At 44.2% G+C, this 23,686-nt stretch overlaps 1 protein-coding gene and 1 long non-coding RNA gene across 3 annotated transcripts in view; one reads left to right on the top strand and one right to left on the bottom strand.

Moving 5' to 3' along the window:
* The window catches only part of VAPA (VAMP associated protein A), a 35,975-nt gene extending 31,094 nt beyond the window's left edge, over positions 1–4,881 (bottom strand). Inside the window, exon 1 of one of the 2 annotated variants that reach the window (XM_055559608.1) lies at positions 4,590–4,881. In XM_055559608.1, the coding sequence (XP_055415583.1) occupies positions 4,590–4,668 (79 nt within the window). In that variant the 5' untranslated portion in view covers positions 4,669–4,881. The remainder of the gene's footprint in view (positions 1–4,589) is intronic. The other variant, XM_055559607.1, reaches the window with a different exon arrangement.
* Positions 4,882–5,070: 189 nt separating this feature from the next.
* LOC129636236 (uncharacterized) lies at positions 5,071–7,331 on the top strand. The gene is made up of 2 exons (XR_008706820.1): positions 5,071–5,238; positions 5,570–7,331. It is a non-coding gene; the product is annotated as an uncharacterized LOC129636236 (long non-coding RNA).
* The last annotated feature ends 16,355 nt before the right edge of the window (positions 7,332–23,686 follow it).

Raw genomic sequence — 23,686 nt, 5'->3', positions numbered from 1 at the left:
CAAATCCAGGATAATCAAGAAGTAATCAGTATGTGGTAAAGAACCCACCTGCCAACGGAGGAGACAGAAAAGAGGCACAGGCTCGACCCCTGGGTTGGGGAGATCTCCTGGAGGGGAACATGGCGACCCACTCCAGCATTCTTGCCTGGAGAATTCCATGGACAGAGGAGTGTGGTGGGCTACAGTCCATAAGGTCGCAAAGAGTCAGACATGACTGAAGCAACTTAGCATGCATGAACCCCATCAGTATGGACTCCAAAGCGGATCCCGCCTCCACTGGCGACATGAGGAACTTCCCAACCTAGGATCAAACCCATGCCCCCTGCAGTCAAAGCACAGTCTTAACCACTGGACCACTGAGGAATCACCCAAAGCTGATTTTAACTCTGAACTCAACACAGATTTGGGTGTATAGCAATGTGTGAAAAGAGCATGGAGGAGACAGAGAAGCCCTCAAAACAAGGAAGACTGAACAAGACAAGTTCAGAGTGAGATAAAATTGAAACCAAATCAGAATCTCAAAAACACGAGCATTTAAGAAAAAGGAGGTCACAAATGAGACAGCAAAGACGAAGGCTGGAGGACAACTGTGTCACAGGAGTCAGAAGAATCCAGTTATTAAAAAGCGAGCTGTCAACACTGGGAAGTGCCAAAGACACGTCCAGGGAGAGAGAGAGCACCGTGGTCACCACAGTGGCCATCAGAAGAGACCCGGAACTCCAACTGCTTTTCCAAGAAGCCTGACCGCAAAGGAAACAAAGCCCAGGAGACATGAGAGCCTCAGGGAGCTGGGAGTCAAGGAAGTACAATATCTTGCTGGTTTGTTTGTTTTTAAAAGGGAAGACTTAGGTGTATGTGTTCTTATGTTTAAAGGAAGAAGCCAGTGGTTGAAAACGTCGACAGAGAAAATACCTGCTGGAACAGGGTCTGAGTCATAAGCCATCTCTACCTTAACCAGCAAAACCAACAAGCTTGGACATGAGAAGGGCTCCACCCTCTCGGGGAAGTGTGGACGTGTGCCGACGAACAGGTGCTACAAGAGGGGACAGCACATCCCAGAGGGCGTGTATGCCACACTTAAAGAGTTATGCTCTCACCCAGAGGGCAGTCGAGAGCTCCCTGAAAACGGTTAAGGAAGATATGACACCCATGTCCAGGGTGTGGGGAATCAGGCCAGGGGTCTGATGAAGCCACTGTGAAACGCGAGTGAGCTGAAACGCCTGCAACAGTGCCACACACCCTCCAGGAGGAGGCGTGTTCCCCATCCTCCCTTGGGTCTCTTCTTCCCGATGTGCTGCTATCCAAAGATGCTTTGTCTGAACATCACTGGTCCCTGGTTGCTCAGAGCGCTTAGTTTTCTTTACTGATGCTATTACTATGGGCCACCTTCGACACAATGATTTTGGTCTATTTTCCTTTCTCCGATCATGGCCAGGAAGAATATACTCACAACTTATTTCAGCACTTTCTAAACTTTCTTCTCCAAACTTTCCTCCAAAATGAACAGGCTGGAAAAATAAAATGTTGTATAATACAAAGGAAAAAATTTTACAAGAGTAAACAAACACTTTAAAGACCCCCCCAAAAAAAGCCTCACATGTAATGCAAAATTTCACACCTGAATTCTATGTCAAATTACTGCCAAAGCTTAAAAAACAGAGTTTTAAAATATCCACATCTTTTTCTTTACTAATGCAACAAAAAAACTTCAGAGTTCATGACATTATAAAAGTACTTTCATATAAACAACTGTATAAAACAAACTAGAATAAAATATTAATGTAGGAAATATATTAAACTGTTATTTGCTTCTCCAAAATTGTGCAAAGTGCCAATAATTCATAGCAAGATGACTTTATTATGCATGTAACAGAAAAATGCACCATACAATCTCAGAATGATTAAATGACTCATTCTTGGAGAAACTATCTTAATCAAATGTAAAGTTAAAATAATTCAAATAAATCTACCAGAAGATGACATTTTGCAAAAATATCCTTTAACAGACTTCTACTTCAACTAAAAACTGCAGATGATTTAAAGTAGAGTTGAAAGATTTTTTTCACACCATCATCAAAATTAGCATGAAGAGAATTGCTGATTTCAAATGAGTCTCCTCACTTAATGCTGAACTGGTCTTTGGAATACAGAGGTTTCCATCAACAACTTATTTACCTCTGACTAAAAGAGTAACTTTTAAGAAGGAAGGAATCAAATGACACCAAATGTAGCCTCCCAATTCGTCCTACCCGCTCTGCTTTCCCAATCCTCCCCATTCCCTACTCTTAAACAGAAGCACACAGCACACCCTAAGCACAAGCCAACCTTTTCTCACATCAGGAAAGGAGCAAACCATTCCCATGACCTGCCCTCCCGCTTCCCCAAATGAAAGCAAGCCAATAAAGGTGTCAGAGAAGACTCTTCACAGTCCCCTGGACTTCAAGCAGATCAAACCAGTCAATCCTAAAGAAAATCAACCCTGAATATCCATTGGAAGGACTGATGTTGATGCTGAAGCTCCAATACTTGGCCACCTGATGCGAAGAGCCAACTCACTGGAAAAGATTCTGATGTTGGGAAAAACTGAAGGCAAAAAGAAGGGGGTGGCAGAGGATGAGATGGTTAAATAGCATCACCCAACAATGGACATGAATCTGAGCAAATTCCGGGAGACAGTGCAGGACACTGGAGCCTGATGTGCTACAGTACAGTCCACGGGTCACAGTCATACAGGACTTTGCGACTGAACAACTCCTCCTAAAACAAGTGGGGAGGAAGGAAGAAGGGGCTTCTTTCCCCCTACTTGTTTGGCCTCTGTTACAGAATCTGCATGCCTCTTCCATCTGGAGGTTCAAGCACTAAGAAAAACATGTTTTACTCCTTAAACTACAAACTAACTGTGGTTCTTTTCTCTACCTTGCTTAGCACTGAATCCCCAAATATAAGCTGATGTTTGCTGAGTAAATTACTCATTGTTGAATACTCTTCATCAAATATAGAGATGGTACAAAGCTTTCAATAGTGTTTGCTAAGTAAATGGCCCAGTTGAATATGTGTCCCTATAAACTTTTCCATGAAATCCTTTTTTAAAAAAAGTCAACTAATGTCCAAACTTTAATAGGCCTTGTGAATTACTTTCATCCATAACACAAAAATCTGTTCTGTAATCATAGCTAGTAATTCTTCAATAACTAAAATAAGTATCTGGCAAGTCTTTGGGTCAGGGTTTTGGTTGTTCCTTTAACTTGCCTCTTTGCTATTATTAGCCTCTTACTACTGAAACGGTAAAGAATCCAAAGAAGATTAAGCCGGTAAAAAATTCACCTGCAATTCAAGAGACTTAAGAAACGGAGATTTGATTCCTGGGTGAGGAAGATCCCCTGGAGAAGGAAATGACAAAACACGCCAGTATTCCTGCCTGGAGAATCCCATGGACGAGCCTGGCAGGCAACAGTCCATGGAGTCAGCAAAGAGACGGAGACGACTGGGCCAGTAAGCATGTCATTGAAACATACCGAAACTTAGAGAACTCTGTGAACACTTCTTGACCTAAAACTAGTTTTAACGGCGTCCAGGTCCCTAATGGCAACACACACAGATTAACAAGGAGAAAACTTCCTCTGTAAAATCAGCCTCCCCTAAAATAACTGCAAAACACCTAAACTCTCAGAAGAACTACCTACCATAAAGGTTTACATTAAATTCTTTTATTCTCAGATAAGAGCTACAGAGTTAGGTATTACCTGAACTTTGGTATTCATGATTCCCCTAGGTGTTTTATTTCTCCCCTTTCGGCGAAAACTATGTAAACTCACGTTACGCCCATAAACTTGCTACAATAAAATGCACTTAAGAAGCCTCTCTAAATATTTCGTGGAGTCGTCTTAAAACCGAATTCTCACCTAACACGCGGCTCACTGACATTTCCATTCAAAGAAACTCGCAAATGTACTGAAGAGCTTGCAAAATACAGGCTTTATACACAACTCCTTTCACAGCGGCAGAATACAACATCTTAAAGCTCTAAAACTATTTAAAACGTGTCCTACGGAAACCAAGGTGTTTTCTTTCGCACTCTATTTCTTTCGGTTTGATTCTCTAAAGCACTGGAGCGGCCTCACAGTCCCAAGCCCGTGTGCTCGTGGGGCCCCGGGAATGAAGGCCGAGTCACGGGCTCCGCAAGCTCCCCGCGCCCGCAGCATCCCCAGCAAGAACCGCCCGAGTAGCTCCCGCGGCCCCCGGGTCCCCGCGCAGGTGACGCCCCGCGCAGGTGTCGCCCGGCGCGGAAGACGTCCAGCCGCCTCCGGCCCGCTGACGCAAAGCCCGGCCCACGCCCGCGCCAGACCGACGACCGCCCTGCCTGCCCCGCGTCCCCGGCCAGCCGCCCACGCCCGGACCCCGCCCCGGCCCTCGGGCCAAGGACGAGGCCGCCGCCGCAGCGAGGCGCCCGCGGGCCGCAAGATGGCGGCGGGAGGGGCGCGCGCGCCCGCGCGGGCGGGGCCGGACCGGGCGCGGGCGGCGGGGGAGGGGGCCCACCGGGCGCGGCCACCACCCCCCGCCCGCCGCTCCCGCAGGCCGCCCCTGCCAACCTTTGAATTTGAGGTCTGTGGGCGGGTCGAGGACTAGGATCTGCTCGTGCTTCGCCATGGTCCCGGAGGCGGACGCCATCGGAGACAGCGCAGAGCGGGGGCGCGCCCGCGGCGGGTCGCTGGCTGCGGGCGGGGGGCGGCGGCGGCGCGGGTCGGCCCGGCTCGACACAGGGCCAGCGCTCGGCTCCCGAACCCGACACCCGCCGCTCTGTCGGCGACTCGCTGGACCGCTCGCCGGTCCGCAGCTCCGGGTCTCACAACTGACTCAACCCCACACCAGACGCCGCGGCCACGCGCACTGCGATCCTCGGCGCCCCACGTGACGCCTCTGCGTGCCTACGTGCGCGTCCCGGCGGCCGCGAGGCCTCGCGCCCGGCCCGCCCTCCACGCCGCCAGGCGCGACCGGCTGTTGCGCCTGCGCGTCCCTGGCCCGCCGCGCTCTGAGCCTAGGCCAGCTGTCAAGGGAGCGGGCGTGGACGGGGCGGAGCTCAGCTCCCTGGCACTGACGCGGCGCGCACCGCAGAGCGGGAGGGCGCAGTCCTCGGTCACGTTTAGCTGCAGTTACGAGACTGGACTGGAAAACCCGCTAAGGTAGCCCATCGACATCTCCCAAGCGGGAATGCCAAATAGCAGAAGTAGGAGCGAACATGTTCGTGGACTACAACTCCCAGCATGCTGCGCGCGGGGCGGGGTCTCCAGCTGGACCGATCCTCTTGCGGCGCTGCGTGGTGCTTGCTGGGAGTTGTAGTAGCGGCTGAGCGCGGGCGGGAAGAAGGGTCGGTTGGAGGCTGGGGTGAGGCTTGCCAACTCTCATTTTGGTTCCCAAAGGATGTCTCATATGCCCTGAAAAAAGAAAAACAACTTTTGGAGACTGCCCCGAGGTTCCCCGGTTAGAAGTATAGAGGCTTCCCAGAGGAAAACATGCCAGGATCTGTTAGTATGCTCCCTCCCTAATTCTATCCATCCCTCCGTCGGTACAGCTGTGGTTCTCCAGTCCAAGCTCTCCGGCTTCCCGAATTCTCTTCTGGGATGCAAAAGCCCTTGAGGAAACACACCTCCTCTGTCGAGGACGCGTCGTTGGGGACCTGATGAGGCAAGCGTTATCAAACTGGAAATAAAAGTCAGTCTACAGCGTTTGTTCCTCTGTCTCTTGCTCAGTTTTGATTGATAACGATGAGCCCAAACCAAAACAGTTGTCACGTTCACATGTTGGCAGCGAATTCCATCTGCAGCATTAAGAAAGCCTGTAGTAAACTGAGCTGAAGGAGAAAAAATGCCAACAGCAGAGTTGCTGACCAGTCTTTAATGGATCTCCAGGGTAGTCGGGGACAGGAACATGAAACGAGTGTGCTGTTAATCAGCCGTCATGGTGCTGCTGGAATTCAAATCCCTGGGAAGCACCGCGAAACAACGCTCAGATTGATGCTGCCGCGGTGAAGGAGGAGCCCAGTTGGTCTAGAAAACAAACCAGACAAATGGGACAGTGGCCTAGCCGTGGACACAGAGTCCACGTCCTCACTGCAGTACAGGCATCGGAACCCACTTGGGAACAGCTCTCCGGAGTAGCTAACCTAGCATGCGCACCAGGCTGTAGGCTGTGCCCAAGGAGAGCAGTGTAGCTTCAGCAGGATGCCAGAGCTTAATTTGTTGGAAATGCGTGCGTCCTCAGTCCTGTCGACTCCCTGCGACCCCACGGACTCTAGCCCGCCAAGCCGCTCTGTCCAGGGGATTCTCCAGGCAAGAATACTGGAGTGGGTTGTCATTTTCTACTCCAGGGGGGTCTTCTGGACCCAGGGATGGAAACCATGTCACCTGCCTTGGCAGGCAGATTCTTTACCACGGAGCCAATTGTTTGAAAAGCATCTTCTAAATCTACCTATCCTTTGATTTTCTTCTATTCACAAAATTATTTTGAAATTTCAATTCTCTTTGAAGGAAAATACAGAAAATCTGTTCAAGAGGCTTTAAGATTTAAAAACAAAATAGTTGAAGTTGACAATCTCCCCATGGTATGTGGTACCATATATGTTTAGTCGTGAACTGACGACCCTTAAGCTATCACAAAGTCAAGTTCCTTTTCAGCTTGCTGCAGAACTCTAATCCATGGGTAAGTTAGCCTGGCCAACTGGCCCCTCCATGACTAGGTGAACACTTGTCTCCCAGCAAGCTGACTGGGAACCCCCGGTAGCAGACCCAGCAGGCTGAGGGCTTTGCCTGTTTCCCTGCTGTGAGGCAGGTTGGCGTATTCACCACGAGTTCAGGAGGAAGCCGGAAATGGATATATTGCAGTTTCCACATCTGTATCATTCAGAAACCTCTGCCTATTTCAGTTATCACCTCTGCAATCAACTGATTTTCTCTTTGCAGTATAGCTTCAAAAATGGAATAGAGTCTAAACCCATAAGCATCTACATATCTGGTGGTCTAAGAATACATGAAGCTTCTTTGGAAGAATTCTTCTATTACTAGAGCACTGCTCTGTGAATGACTCAGAGTCCCCCTGAATCACCTACCCCTCATTCAACAGTGCACTGTTTAAGTGCTTTGTGCTTTGTTTTCATTTTTTAGTTTTTTTATGCCACACGGTGTGTGGGATCTTAGTTCCCTGACCAGAGATCGAACCACACCGCCTGCATTGAAAGCACACAGCCTTAACCACTGGACCACCAGAGAAGTCTTGTTTGTGCTTTGGTGTTTTTAAATACCTTTCTTCTTACACTTCGAAGAACTTTACAAACATCACATGCTACTCAGAACAACCTCATAACAATTGGCAAGTGTTACTTTTGTTGTTAAATATGGAAATGAAAACATAGGTGAGAGCATCTCATGTCAGTTAATAGACCTACACTGGAGAGGAGGAATTGCCCAGTTTTCTCTTCTGTGCATTTTCGCTCTTCCCAAAGCCACAATAAAATGACATTCGAAAGTGATTAAGGCAACAATTGTTTTAAGTGTAACTGACTTCTATTGTTTCTACATTGACACACAGCTTCCCAAAGATCCCTTAAGATAATAACCAAAGATATACTCAAGCATATTCTTTAACTCCCAAGTTTTCAGGTGTCCAAGAGGTACAAAGTCCTCAAATATTACTTCAACCCACTTGAATCATAAGTAATACTCACCTTTGTACAGATTATCTCTTAGGAGTTTGGCAAGAATTAAAAAAAAAAACAAAACATACCAATTTCCAGTACAAATGATAACAGTACAATTGTTTTCTCCATCTTTAAATATGTTAACTTTTACTATAGAGATGCTCTATAATTATGAATTTATGGACAATTCTCTGCATAATTTATTTCAGTAAACATTTAAATGAGCATATCTTCAACAGATACTGAGGCAGTAAAGTGTATAGAGTACAGGCTGGGTTCAAGTACCGTTGTCTGCTGTGTGGTCGTAGCAACTGCCTTCACCTCTCTGTGCCTGTTCTACATTTGTAAGTTGGAAAGAATAACAAAAGCTCTGTCCGAGGTTTGTTGTAAGAATCATATGAGTTAATACTTTATCGATGTTAAATTATTGCCTTGCCCAGCACGTGGTGGGTATTCAGGGGTGAGCCAGTTGACATGGCCTCTGCCCTTCCATCTGAAGAGGAGAGACAAGCATGAAATAGCTCCTTTGCAGCTAGGATTCTGTTCTTGGCATTAGTTCAACCAGTCAGTTAGGCTCCTGGGATATTTGAAAGTGAGACGGAGGCCAGCTCTCTGCCCCTATCTGTTTTCTGGGGAGGCAGTGGGGAGCCTTGACGCTTTCTGCAGCAGTGATCCAGAGCCCAGACTCGGGCTTCCTGGCCTCCAGAGGCAGTAAGTAGTGCAGGATCAGCAGAGGCCGAGGCTCCTGCTTGAGTGCAAAGTCCAGCTCCCTGGGTCAGAGGTCGGACCTGCAGCCTCGCAGGCAGCAGCTGCTCAAGAGAGCCTGCCCCTACCCCACGTTGTGTAAGCACCTAATTGCGCTGCTTCCTGCCTGTGATAATAGTAGAGGCTACGGAGAGGGCGGTGTGGGGGAAGCCAGGAGTGGACCAAGAAAGGTGAGAGGTGTAGAAATCTGCTGAGCGGTCTTATAAGGCAAGACCAGGAACCATCCATCTAAGGGTGTAAAAGGGGGAGCTGGGGTAAAACGGGAATGGAACACAGTCACTGCACACGAGGGACTCTTTCCAAAACACTCAAATACGATGGAGAGTGAGAACCACCTGAAACAAGCATGAGGTCAGGAAGCACCCCAGGGAAGCAATGATCAAAGTGTGGCTATGTTGGGGGTACTCCTTATAGCATATTTTTCAGACTTCTGTGAAAAATAGAGATTCCAAGAGAAAGCAGGTGGAAGCTTCACCAGATACAAATCAATGCTGGAAGAAGAGTTAGAAAAAAAAAAATGTGTCCCGGGATACATTTCAGTCACTCAACCATGTCCAACACTTTGGGACCCCAAGGACTATAGCCCGCCAGGCTCTTCTGTCCATGGGATTCTCCAGCAAGAACACTGGAGTGGGTTGCCATTTCTTCCTCCAGGGGCTTCCTCACCCAGGGATCAAACCTGCATCTTCTGCATTGGCAGGCAGATTCTTTACTGCTGTGCCACCTGGGAAGCCCCTTGTATGACTATGGAAAGCAGTTAAAACTATAAGGAATAATCTTTGTTTATGAGAAACACTTTGAAGAATGTTTTCTCAATCTTCTATTCTGTTGAAGCAATATGTGATTATTGTAACAAGTGACACAACCCAAAAAGCATATGAATAAGAAGCTTCCTCTCAATTCTCGCAATTGTCACTCCACTTCAGGTGACCAGTGTAAACTGTCTGGATTGTGTGCCGCTCCCCAAATTTATCCAGACTTAGAAAAATATGGCTCGTTTTTTTGGGGTTTTTTAAAATAAGAATTCTTATAAAATATATAAAAACATATCCAGTTGCTTTATTCACCTGACAGTTTAGTATGGATATCTAATCAGGTCAATTGGCAAAGATCTAACTCAGTCTTTTAATAGCTGAATCCACAGAATAGATGACCCTACTATGGTACCACTTGTTCCCTTATTGATGAACATGTAAATTGACCTAGGCTTTTATCCCAACAAACAGCACAGCAATAAACATGTGTCCTTACCACAAGATGCTTTCATTTCCACAGGAATGCTTTTATTTCCACAGGGAGAAGCCCAGTGGTGGGAACCTCTGGATCAAGCCTATTTCCTATTTCGATACATATGGCACACATTTCATCCAAAGGGTTGTAGCAGTTCACATTTCCAATCAGGGACTTAGAAGAGCGTCCATCTCCCCCACACCCCCAATGCCCCCAGCTTCACCAAATGCTAGATCCCTCTCCACACCAGGGACTAAAGAAAAGGCATATATGTCTCCTTGGATTGCTTGGGTCAGTAGTTTTGGCCTCCAAAATTGTATATTTTCCTCAATCCATCCTTTCCCACTGAATCTATCTTCTCCTCCTGTTCATTCCATTTTCTTTCTCTAGGTTACAAAGACCAGAGCCCCTGTAAGCCCAGATTCTCTGCAGTTAATAATGTGTTTTCTCCTACAAATTTATTCCTTTTAAAAATAGTTTTTGTCTGAGCCATGCAGCATGTGGAATCTTAGTTATCTGACCAGCAGTCGATCCCATGCCACCTGTATTGGAAGCACAGAGTCTTAACCATTGGACCACCAGGGAAGTCCCCAAATATATTTATTCATAAAGGAAAGCAAGCAAGAAGAAATCCAAAGATGCCTATGAACAATAAATCCCCATTTGATGTTATCTGACTCCTTGTAATCTCTGAACACAGGCTTCTTTGGAGAGCCTTCCAGGGCAGACAGCACATATATGCTAATCAACATACTGGAATCCTTTTCATACTGTTCTTGGGGTTCTCAGGGAGGAGAAGGGGACAACAGAGGATGAAATGGTTGGATGGCATCTCCAACTCTACAGACATGAGTTTGACCAAGCTCCGGGAGATGGTGATCGATAGGGAAGCCTGGTGTGCTACAGTCCATGGGGTTGCAAAGAGTCAGACATGACTGAGCGGCAGAACTGAACTGAACTGATACCAGAATCCAGGATCCATCACTTTTTGCCCTGTTATATGTTTTGCAATTATACTCATGACCTTATCTATAATATGGCAACATTCCAACTTCTGTTTACTTTTGCTGATGAGTACAAAGTGCTCAGTGTGATAGTTGGCAAACACTGAGCTTTTAATAAATGATTGTTATAAGATAGATCCCACAGTTTGATAGCTCCTTTGAAATATCGGCCATACACATATATAAGTTGTTAGACATTTAAATCCACAACCAAATGTCATCATCTTAATGAGATACTTCATAAACAGAAGATAATTTTGTAGGATTTTCTGAAAATAAAATCTGTTTTTTTGTTTTTTTGTTTTTATTCATTGATTTCAATTGTTGCTTGAGGTCTTGTTTGGGACAAACTGCACTGAACTGCACACTGGAAAAATGGTTAAAACGGTAAATTTCGTGTCAGAGATATTTTATCACAATAAAATAAAAGGATGAAAGCGTTTCTTTTGTTCAGTGCACACAGTTAATCAGGTCCTTCTGTAACAGAGCCCTGGCCATCTCATTCCTTCTCAATGGCTTTTTTTTACATCACTTTTCCTGGCCTTTTAAAAGCAATACTGGGGATCTGAGCTTAGGCTCACTCCAATCTGGGTTCAATTCCTGGCCTTTTAGTTTCTAAGGAGACAATACAACTATTTACTGTTGTAAAAATTAAAGGAGAGGAGCCTTGTAAACATTTGAATACAATGTCTGGCACTCGTAAGATAGTAAATGTCACCATTGCTGTTATTTACTTCATAATTGCTCTTTCTCGGGTGGGGTAAACATTCATTTTTGGCTCCTTTTTAGAGGATATATAGTTGTATTATCTCCTTAGAATCATAAATGTATCTGAAAAAAATAATTTTAAAAATGAAGCTGATCCCACTGGAGACTTAACAGCACACTCTGACAAATAGTTACTTCCAAAGAAATTCTGTCCAGTTCTCCTGTTGATCCCTGTGTGTTGCCCAAGTCTGGATTTATCTTGTCAGCATATTAAGTAAGTTTCTAACCATGACATTAAAAAACAAGAATAAGAATGCATTTGCGGGTCACTTTTCAGTGCAGAGATAAGTAAGGACCTGTACTCATGTGGGTTAAGCCTGTGACCCGAGTGAAGGTTGGGTGACCCCGGGGTTATGTAGAAACCCAGCCTTATGGGGCCTGAGCAGTTACAATCAGGAACCTGGAAAGTTCAGTCTAAATGTGGATGGGATGAGTTCACACACCACCACCAGAACACCTGTGAGGTGGGCAGGGACCCTGGAGTCAACCATCTTTTGAGTGGATCTGGAGGCGTGGCCAGACCCTACTGACCCCCATGAACTCATCTGGCAGGTTTGTATGATGAAAGAAGTACATCGAGTTGATAGAGGAAGCATTAACACTGTAATATCCTCAGCACTTTATTTGGTACAATGGCTTTAGCCCTTGTCTACTTGTTATATGTTTAATAGAAATCAAAGCCAAGTACATAGATTTAATTTTATTCCAATGCAATCACACAGCTGTATCACAGAAACTCACCAAGCTGCTTCCTCAGATGGAGGACCTTCCTTGGAACTAAAGGGCTTTTAGACAGATGCAAACTATTATATATAGAATGGATAAATAAGGTCCTACTGAATAGCACAGGGAACTATATTCAATGGTCTTAATGCTCAGTCCTGTCTGACTCTTTGCAACTCCATGGACTGTAGCCCACCAGTCTCCTCTGTCCATGGGATTCTCCAGGTAAGAATACTGGAGTGGATTGCCATTTGTTTCTCTAGGGGACCTTCCTGACACAGGGATCGAACCCATGTCTCCTGCATTGGCAGGTGGATTCTTTACTACTGCGCCACTTGGGATGTACAGGGAACTATATTCAATAGTCTATGATAAACTACTGTGGAAAATAATATTTAAAAAAAGAATATATTTTATATACATATAACTGAATCACTTTGCTGTACAGCATAATTTAAAACATTGTAGATCAGCTATACGTCAATTTTTTAAAAAAGACTGAGAAATTTAATTTATCCTAGTCTCAGTGATTTCAAGGTTTTACTTCCTTACAAAGGTGATTAAAAAAAAAAAAAAAAAAAGCCTGGAACCCTTGAAAACACACACACATGCCTATCTTTTTCACACGCCATTTACCACCTCCCAGCTCTCTTTAAATGACTGAGCTCAGGGCTGGAGCCTGCTGGCGAAGACAAGTGACACACATCCAGGCTCCACGGCAGCATCGATTCCTCCTCTGGCCAGTTTCACCTTCCAGGGTAGCCTGGGTCACCCGCACTGTGCCCCGACCAGAGTCAGCAGCAGGCTGAGCTGCCAGACTGCTTCTTGCCCTTTGTCCTTGCCCAGGAGGGTGAGTTGACAAGCTCAGAGAAATAAAACAAGCATGTGGCAACCAAAATATAATTATTCCTATTTTTAATCTGGCCAAAGATCAATAGAAACATGAATTTTGAAGAATTGTCAGGCTAAAGAGTGGGAATGAAATCACAATTCAGATGCTAGCAGTGGATTTTAAAGTGAATGACTTGTCCTTTAAGAGTCTGTAGCTCCATGTAAAGTCCAGCCCAGAGAGCGTGGGGTTTATCACTGATCCAGCTTATAGTGTGGTTCAGTTTCAGAAGAAATATGTTAAGCTGAAATTAGAGTATGCCTGCCCAGACAACCTCGTAATGGTGCAATTTTGGAAATGATTATATAAGTCCCAGAATTTATATTTACACATAAATTACTGCATGTTGGCAGTGCAGTAAAGGGTGCTTGGTCCCTAACTGTACATTCTCTCTTAGGAAATCATTGAGATGCGCATTTTACACTCAGGGCCCAAGAAAACGACCATTAGGTGGGTGGTGTGGTGGTAAGGGGGCCACTGGTAAGGCACCCTATAGCAGGGGGCAGGCTGAGGAATACGTGTCTGGTGGCATTTCTGATCTGCAGTATACATGTTAGCTAAGACTGTGCCCCAAACACTGGAAAATCTGGGTGTTTCCTTCTCCCTGGTATGTAGTGACCTGAGTCAATGGCCAGGGGTCCCTCTGGGGGTAGTCCTGAGGGAATCACTGCAGTGCTCCTTCCTTCCTCCTGGGGACTTGGCATTTCTTCCATCAGTGGATCCTGGACAGAGCACCGGCAGCTCCGTTGGCTAACTGCTCCTCCGTTCCAGGGCATACCCTCTCACCCATCCTGGGGGGAAGGCCTAGAAATGTCTCCTGCTCCAACACCACTGTTTTCCTATAGCTTTGTTTGCCTTCCAATGAATGTGTTAACATTCATAGGTCATCTTCCTGAATGGATAAAAAAGATATGGTACATATATATAATGGAACACTACTCAGCCATGGAAAAGAACAAGATAATGCCATTTGCAGCAACATGGATGGACCTAGTGATTATCATACTAAGTCAGTCAGAAAGAGAAAGACAAACACCATATGATATCACTTCTGTGTGAAATCTAAAATATGATACAAATGAACTTATCTATGAAATAAAAAAAGAATCATGGACATAGAGAACAGACTGGTATTTGCCATGGAGGAGGGGGTTAGAGGAGGGGTGGGTTAGGAGTTTGGAATTAGTAGATGCAAATTATTATATATGTGATGGGTAAATAGTTCCTAAACTGTGCTAAACAGTTCCTACTGTACAGCACAGGGAACTATATTGAATATTCCATGTTAAACTACCATGGAAAAGAATATACATACATATATAGAGAGAAATCAACCAAATTTGAATAAAATTAAATTTTTTAAACAATTAAAATCTTTTTGTCAAAAAAAATATTCATAGGTCATCTTTCATGTGGGACCTGTGATATTGATCATCCTCTTGTTTCAGAAAACTAGCAGAAGAGCTAAATAAAAAGAGAAATATAAGAAAACATACAATTGTATTTTGCACGCAGTGGTTTGTGGGTTATGAAAAAATAGCCGACATGTCCATTCTACCTGACCCTATGATGAACGAAAATAATTAAAAGATGTGTATGAATAATATTCTTATAACTGGACAGAATACAAACTTCTTAGACCATTAAAGAAAGCATCATGCTAGAAATGCTTATTTCAGATGCAGTAACACACTGATCCTCAGTGTATCCTAACACCAACCTCTCATTGCTGTTTTATGTTTATGCACCTGTTGCAAAACAGTAAAATTATTTTATTCATTAGTATATTAGTTTCCTGGATAAGGAAATGGCAACCCACTCCAGTACTCTTGCCTAGAGAATTCCGTGGACAGAGGAGCCTGGTGGGTTGCTGTCCATGGGGTCACACAGAGTCGGACACGATTGAAGCGACTTAGCATGCATGCAAGCACTAGAGAAGGAAATGGCAACCCACTCCAGTGTCCTTGCCTGGAGAATCCCAGGGACAGAGGAGCCTGGTGGGCTGCCGTCTATGGGGTCACACAGAGTGGACACAACTGAAGCGACTTAGCAGCAGCAGTATATTAGTTTCCTGTGGCCTCTGTAACAAATTACCACTAAGTGTTGCTTAAAACAACAGATACTTATTCTCCCAGAGCTCTGGAGGCCAGAAGTCCAAAGTCAAGGTGTGAACAGGGCTGCAACCCCTCTGGAGATGCTAGAGAAGAATCAGAGGTGAAGCCTTTCACCTTCTGGTGGTTGCTGGCAGTCCTTACCTGGTCCCTACGTTCACATGGCCTTCTCTGTGCATGTGTGTGTGTCTATGTGTGAGTGTGTGTGTTGAGTCACCTTCTACCTCTCTTGGATAACTCCACTCTGAAGACCTCTAAGATTCACCCAGATAATTATGGATTATCTTCTCATTTCGAGACCCTTAATTTAATCACAATCTGCAAAGACCCTTTTTCCAAATAAGGTAACATTTACAGGTTCCTGGGGTTAGGATCTAATATCTTTGGAGCCACCGTTTAGTCCACTACTGTGCGTACTAACAAATTTCACATCAACTTCAGAATTTGGTTAAAATCATCTCTGACAAATAACTCAATGTAGAGAAATGTAATAACAGGAAAAGGTATAATTACTACTCATTGAAAATATAAAAGACATTCAATCAACCGATTGTTTTATATGATGTGAAAACTATTTCCCTGTTTCTAATTCTCTTATGAAAATAACTGAGGCATTGTGAAAAGTAATATTTACCTAAGTTATGTGTAAATTTGCCAATGATTACTAAACAAATCTAGGCATCTCTCTCTTTTTTAAATAATATGGTTGAAAATTATCAGAAGTTGAAGTACACAGAATACCCAAGGCTGCCTCAGACCCAGCTCATTCCTTCCCCCACACATTAGCAAACTTTTTATTGTCTTTCATAAGGCACGGGAAACCCCATTACAGGATTAAACATACTATATTTCAGATGGAGTTTTTGGCCACCCAGCCTATTACCTGGTTTAGAGTAAGATTGGTAAATACACTCTAGTTACAGCCATCTAGTTTCTCACATTTTCGTAAGCAATACAATTCTAGATTGCTGGTGTAGCCCAATGATTTATTTAAGAAATCATGAGTGTGTTGCAGGGCTTCCTCGGTGACTCAGCTGTAAAGAATCTGCCTGCAATGCAGGAGACACAGGTTCGATCTCCGGGTGGAGAAGATCCCCTGGAGGAGGAAATGGCAGCCTTGCCTGGGAAATCCCATGGACAGAGGAGCCTAGTGGGCTACAGTCCATGGAGTGGCAAAGAGTCAGACATGACTGAGAGACTAAACAACAAATGTATTAAAAGAGCAGCATCAGAGTTTATCAGTCCTGACTATAGCCTTGAAGCCAGAATGACCCAGCTCTGCGCTGTACCTCTGCCCCACTCATTGCTGCTTGACCACCTCCTCCGCTTCTCATCCTTTCCCTCGTCATCTCCCCTGAGCTTATCTTATTCCCATGTCCAGTAACCAGGTTCCATATTGTACCCACAGATCACCCCTGTGGCTTTGGCAACTTCTGCAGACCCCTCCCAGTTTCCTGGGTCTCATCTTCACTGCTTCATTTTCTGCTTGTTGACATCCTCTGCTTCCAGAAATGAGAGAGACCTTACTCACCCTTGACCTGCAGGAAGTCCCCATGCCCCTGCTGGTCAGCTCAACTCTTCCCTCCCACAGAGGGGACGTTTGGATGTATTTCACTTGAAGTGTTGCAAAGACATGGAATCTCCATCCGGGAGATAAACAAGGGTTATCAAGATCTCACATTTAAGCAAGTCAATGAGGTGTAGAAAAGTCCTAAGAAATACAAATCAATTTATTAATTTTAATTGGAAACAGAGGAGTTTTCAGTGTCCTATGAATCTCTAAACAGTTTTCCCAGAGAAAAACCTATGATTTCCAAGTATTCATTGTATTCAAAACAGTTTCTCGACTGGCTCTGAATAGAGCTCATTTCTGACATATGCACCCATCTTTTTGTCTTCAACCCAAATATCAACAATAAACATATATAGTGTCTGAACCAGATATAATAAATCTTGGCCCTTTTTTTAAGGAAAGAATCAGTACCATGGGTGGGACTTGCAGAGGAGAAATGATGGCAGCTGTTATCCAATGTGCAAAACTCCCGCTTTTCTTTTAGCATCTTTACATCTAAATGCATACATGAAAGTAGCAATCCAAAATGAAGTGAGGTTATTGTTCAGATTTGTAAATGCTTTTTTAAAAAAAAAAATCTCAGATACAAAAACAAAGTTTATTTGAAAGTAATCACCTTTATCATAGGAGTGATTTCAAGCTGAGAGGGAGAGATGAAATTATTTAAGGAGATGAACATAGGAAGAAGAGCCCCAAAAGCCACTGATGTAGAATTGGTTCACTAAGAGGCTTCTCCGATTCCAGTTACTTGGCTGTCCGTGAGAGCGTAACAACACACCACAGCCTGGCCCTCCTTAACCAGCATGATTTAAAGGAAATCTCCTTAAAACCTTCTCTGGGAGGCGACTGGCTTCATCTGCCGTTTCTGAGAATCATTAGCTGGCTGGTGACTTCCTCCAAGCCATCTTAATGTCCATGAAAGATATTGATCTATGAGTCATCAGAGCTGCATTTAGCTTTGCCTTTCAAGCTGCCCTCCTGTCTACGTTCATCAAACCCCACCAGTAAGTGGTCTCTGGAGGCCAGCGGCCCCTGGATGTTTAGTGAAAGCAATCAAGACCATGGACACGCTCAATGCCGGAGCGACCCTGCTCCTCTCCCATCTTTCCAGGCCACGTCTCACCCTTGCTTGAAATCACCATCTTAACCTAAAAGAAGCCGACTTGACATTTGAGCATAAAAGCACCAAAATTCCTACAGATAGGCAACAGAAAAATCACATTTTCTCCCGGTTTTAACAATTCACCTTCTTTCGTTTCAATCACTGCCTCTCCTTACCAACCTTAACCTCATGTTCACCACTCTCTATGTTTTCGTATATTCGAATCAATCATTTTTTTCTGCTCTAGAAGCTGAAAATCTTGATCTTCCCGAACCATGAAGCTTTACCTGGCTCCTTGCTACACTGATCCTTATAGTCATCATTGCTGTGGCTGACTCTTTTTCACCATGGGTGTAAAGCAGCTCCTGATTAAAGAGCCACTATTATTTTAGAATTTGCAGCCACCTTCTCTTTGTACTTTTTGATTTATTTTGTTTTTTAGTCAACTTCTATCTCCACGGAATGTACCATTTCATAATTCCTTTGCAAGATCTTAAAAACCTGCCCCAAATCACAATGGGATTCTCTAAGCAACAGTCTACCAACATCTTTTACGTATTTACTGAGTATAATTTGAAACATTTGAACATTTCTGCCTCAAAGAGACAGACATGTTAAGCATCCGAGGAATAGGATGAATCCCCTATGAATTCAACCTCTGTATGGATCCCCACCATGAAATTAAATTGTTCACACTTGGAGAAAAATGCATTTCTAAAGCATCACTTTGAAAAGCAGACCCCCAAACTCTCTCACCCTGCTCGTATCCTTTGCATCTTTCTGAGTGCCTAGCTCATAAGCGTTTCCTACTCTCTTTGGATTTATGTTCCATGTGCTATCTTTTGTGAAACTCGAGTGTTATAATTTGTCTTTTGAATAAAGCATAGAGTTTGTTTATTTTTAAGGCCTATAGTTACAGGGGAAATCCGATTGGATGCACAATTGAATCTGATTTCTCAAGAACAGATGCCGGGACATCTGGGTGTTTAGCAGCTCTGCATGTGGTTTTATTACTGGTGGTTTGAGAAATGCTGGTTTAACCTGGTCCTGACCACCCTGAGTTCACTCCCCTCCCTCCTGCAGGGGGAGCAGAAGGGGATCTGACACCGCCTCCCCGCTGGCCAGCCTGCTTGAGGGTAAGAGGTCAGCGCAGGCCTTCTGCCCTGCCGTATGGGAGCTTGGTGACCGGCCCACCCAGCCCTCCGAGGCTTCTCTCAAGGTAAGGGAATTGTCTGGAGGAATGGACACTGACTGGCCTCACTGCACCTGTGGCCTCAGCATCATGGTCTTTCGGTTTGTGCTTCAAGGCCTGCATTCCAGGGGACCACAGACCACTTGGCACCATGTCCTCCCGGGTCTTTGGAGAAGCCCCCGCTGGCACTTTGGGCTGATTCCATGGGGCCCTGAGGCAGAGTTTCTTAGGACACCCCCTTCCCTGATTGGTAGTGTCCAGATGTGAGCTCCTACATCTCCCTGGAAATGACCTTTTTTTTTTTTTTGATACTCATCCCAGAGGCCAGACCCTGAGCCTCAGCTGGAGCTGCTGAGGGTTAGATTATGTCCTCCCCCAAATCCACACATTGAATTCCCAGCCCCCATATCTCATAAAATGACTGTGTTTGGAGATAAGCTCTTCAAAGGCTTGATTAAACTAAAATGAAGCTGTTAGTGTGGGCCCTAGTCCAATCTGACTGGTGTCATAAGAGGAGGAGGTTTGAACACACAGATGCCAGGCCTGCGCATGAAGGCAAAACAGTGACAAGGAGCCATCTCAAGCCTGGGAGAGGCCTTGGCATAGACCAACCCTGACGATGCCCTGACCTCGGACTTCCAGCCCCCAAGGCCATGAGAGAGACGTGTCTGTTTAATCCCACAGTGTATGGGATTGTGTCTTGGCAGCCATGGCAGTTGGAGCAGATGGGTGCACAGGCTCAGGTTCACAAAGGGCCTGCACCTTTGTTATCCTGCTGGGTCTCAAGGCTTTGCAGCATCTTAACTCTTGGCAGCTGGTGAGTGGCTGTTTTCCTGCATCCCAGTGAACCCTGCTATCAAAGTCTTGGTGACTTTTGCTTTTATTTTCCTATCAGTAAAAAATGTCCACGTTTATCACCCATTTGTTCTTACTATAATATAAACTGTGCCTTTGGCTTACTTTTCTGTTGAGGTGCTCCATTATTCTTACTGATTTACTAGAGTACTTTTTAGAGTAAAAACATTGAATTTTATGTCATATATTTGGCAAATATTTTTTCAGTTTTTATTTCTTATTGTGTTTCTAATTTAGCATGGGAATGGTTTAAATGTTTTACATGTTCAGAAGTCTTTAATTGCACTTGTATTTGAAAAATTCTTTTCCCGTACATGAATCAGATGGGTGGAAGATTTAACTAAATCTTCTTCAATTTTTAAATGATTTCATGTTTTATTTTTTAATATTTAATCCAGTTTTTTATTTATTTGGTATCTGGCATGGGAATAAGGATGTCAACTGATTTTTTTCTCAAAGATCTAAATTTTTCTATACAATTAAAAATATAATAATCTAGTCATGGTCCTTTGCACTGAAATATTTTCTTTTTCCTATACTACTATTTACACACCAAATTCTGGTTTTTGGTTATTATTATGATTCATTGCTCTCTTTTCTTCCTTCCTCAATACTACTGTTGGTATCACCACACTTGTACACAATGACTAGACTAATTATATGTATATTCAGTTCAGTTCAGTTCAGTTTAGTCGCTTAGTCGTGTCCAACTCTTTGTGACCCCATGAACTGCAGCACGCCAGGCCTCCCTGTCCATCATCAACTCCTGGAGTTCACTCAAACTCACGTCCATCGAGTCGGTGATGCCATCCAGCCATCTCATCCTTTGTCATCCCCTTCTCTTCCTGCCCTCAATCCCTCCCAGTATCAGAGTATTTTCCAATAAGTCAACTCTTCTCATGAGGTGGCCAAAGTACTGGAGTTTCAGCTTCAGCATCAGTCCTTCCAAAGAACAGCCAGGACATATTAGTATTATATTAGTATAATTATCGGAGAAGGCATTGGCAACCCACTCCAGTACTCTTGCCTGGAAAATCCCATGGGCGGAGGAGCCTGGTAACCTGCAGTCCATGGGATTGCGAAGAGTCAGACACAACTGAGTGACTTCATTTTCCCTTTTCACTTTCATGCATTGGAGAAGGCAATGGCACCCCACTCCAGTACTCTTGCCTGGAGAATCCCAGGGACGGGGGAGCCTGGTGGGCTGCCATCTATGCGGTCTCACAGAGTCAGACACAACTGAAGTGACTTAGCAGCAGCAGCAGCAGCAGTATAATTATACTATATACTAATTATGGGGCAAATTTCTCTTCATTACCTCTCTTTTTAAACTTTTTCCTGTCTGTTCCTATCTATGATTTTTAAGTATTTTTTCAGGTTCTCCCAATGACTCATTGAAATATTGCTTGGGAATTATAGTCTGCTAATTAAGTGGAAAGAATCGATATCTTGTCTCACTTCATTTAGACCTACTTGTTGACTATGTCTTCAAACTTATAGATTTAGTCTTAATCATCCTTACCATTCTAGTTAGGACTGTTGCCAGGTATTTTATTTTTTCATCACTATTTTCCCATGAAGATTCCCAATCACTTATCACTGAATCAAAAGGACACTGTTGAGTTCTGGATATTCTCTGAATACCACCATTTTGTCAAGTTCTCTTATCAACTCAAACAGGTTTTCCATTGATTCTTACAAAGACTCTAGTTAGATTTATCATCATTCACAGCCAAGACGATTATCTGGAATCATGCTCCTAATTAGAAGTGTGTCTTATTTCTCCTTCATGCTAAAGATTAGAGGTGACAACAGCTGCTTGGCTCATTTTTTATAGTACATGATTCTTAGTTAGCAAAATGGAGTGTCCATATTTGAGTCTTCTGAGTACAGAGAACATGACTCTGTCCTGGCCACTGTCTGATCATTATCCAGTCAAGAGAATGGTGCTGAGGTGGTTTGAGGAGCATCGACCAGTTCTCTTATAGTGTAGATTTCCTCCGTGGATCAAACTAGACCCTCAAGAGCCACCCATTTGCTCCCAGGGTCTCAGGCCCCCAGAATTGCCTGCCCAGAGTTGTGTACCCGTACCTTAACTACATGTATATACATGAAATATATGTATACGTGTGTGTGTGTGTGTGTATGTATGTATGTGCTCAGCTGTATCTGACTCTTTGTGACCCCGTGGACTATAGCCTATCAGGTTCCTCTGTCCATGAGATTTCCCAGGCAAGAATATTAGAGTGGGTTGCCATTTCCTCTTCTAGGGGATCTCTCTGACTCAGGAACAGTACCTTCGTCTCCTGTGTCTCCTGCATTGGCCGGTGGATTCTTTACCACTGAGCCACCTGGGAAGCCCATATGAGTACATATATATGCATATACGTACATACACACATACCCTGAGGCACCTGAGAGCAGGTGTCAGAAACCCAGTTGCCAGAACAACAAAGCAGGAACTCGCTACTAGGGTGCTGATGTCATAATGGCAGCAAGGGTCACACTAACTGAAATTTGAATCATAAAGTTCTTGGTAGCAGCAAATCACAAGTTCTGCATTGTCTCAGATTGTGTGAGCGTGGGTCAGTAGAAAGAGGTCCGAACTTAAAATCTGGAACCATGGCTTCCATGTCAGCTCTGACACCGATGAACCCTCTAGAGGTTTACAGAGCCTGTGAAATTCCCTGACGTCACCATAGTACTTCCTGTACACGAAGGAGGTTAGATACGTGACTCTTTCAAATTCTTTACTTCCAAAAATATCTTATCAGAAATCCCAAAGGTTCATGAACATCAGAAAAGAAATTCCCACTCATTAAATCATGTCCCTCTACAGAAGAGTATTTTTGGTGTCAGTTCTAGAAAGTCTTGTAGGTCTTCATAGAATCATTTAACTTCAGCTTCTTCAGCATTAGAGGTTGGGGCATAGACTTGTTACTGTGATGTTGAATGGTTTGCCTTGGAAATTAACCAAAATCACTGTCACTTTTGAGATTGCAGTCAAGAACTGCATTTTGGACTCTCTTGTTGACTATAAGGGCTGCTCCATTCTTTCTCAGGGATTCTTGCCCATGGTAGTAGATACAGTGGTCATCTGAATTAAATTATCCCATTCCCGTCCATTTTAGTTCACTGATTCCTAAAATGTTGATGTTCACTCTTGCCATATCCTGTTTGACTCATTTGAAAAGACCCTGATGCTGGGAAAGATCGAGGGCAGGAGAAGAAGGGGGAGACAGAGGACGAGATGGTTGGATGGCATCACTAACTCAATGGACGTGAGTTTGAGCAAACTCTGGAAGGCAGCGAAGGAAGGGAAGGCCGGCATGCTGCAGTTCATAGGGTGGCAAAGAGTTGGACACAACTTAGCTATTGAACAACAACAACAAAAGAATGATCTAAATTTCCAATGTTGCCACTAGGACTACATGAGTGAGTGAAACAAATTTTTTCAAGAGTGAGTGAAAAAAAAAATCAAGATTAAAAAAATAGGGGACAGGGACTTCCTTGATGGTCCAGCAGTTAAGACTTTGGGTTTCCAGTCCAAGGGGTACAGGTTTAATCCTTAGTTGGGGAACTAAGATTCCACATTGCCATGCAGTGCGGCCAAAAAAAAAAGGTGGGGGGAAGTAGGACAGCTGGACTTCCCATCTACATCAGAGGAAATGATATTATAATTTCACACCCGTTCCATCAACAAGGACATGGGCACAACAGGTATTAGGGCTTTTCAGAAAGGGTAGAGTTAATGTTTCTGATTTACAAGCAGGTGCCACTCGAA

This window comes from Bubalus kerabau, chromosome 21 (assembly GCF_029407905.1).
Source record: "Bubalus kerabau isolate K-KA32 ecotype Philippines breed swamp buffalo chromosome 21, PCC_UOA_SB_1v2, whole genome shotgun sequence".
In the NCBI taxonomy this organism is placed as follows: domain Eukaryota; kingdom Metazoa; phylum Chordata; class Mammalia; order Artiodactyla; family Bovidae; genus Bubalus; species Bubalus kerabau.
Note: the sequence above shows the minus strand (reverse complement) of the source record. Positions and strands in the feature narration are given on the sequence as shown.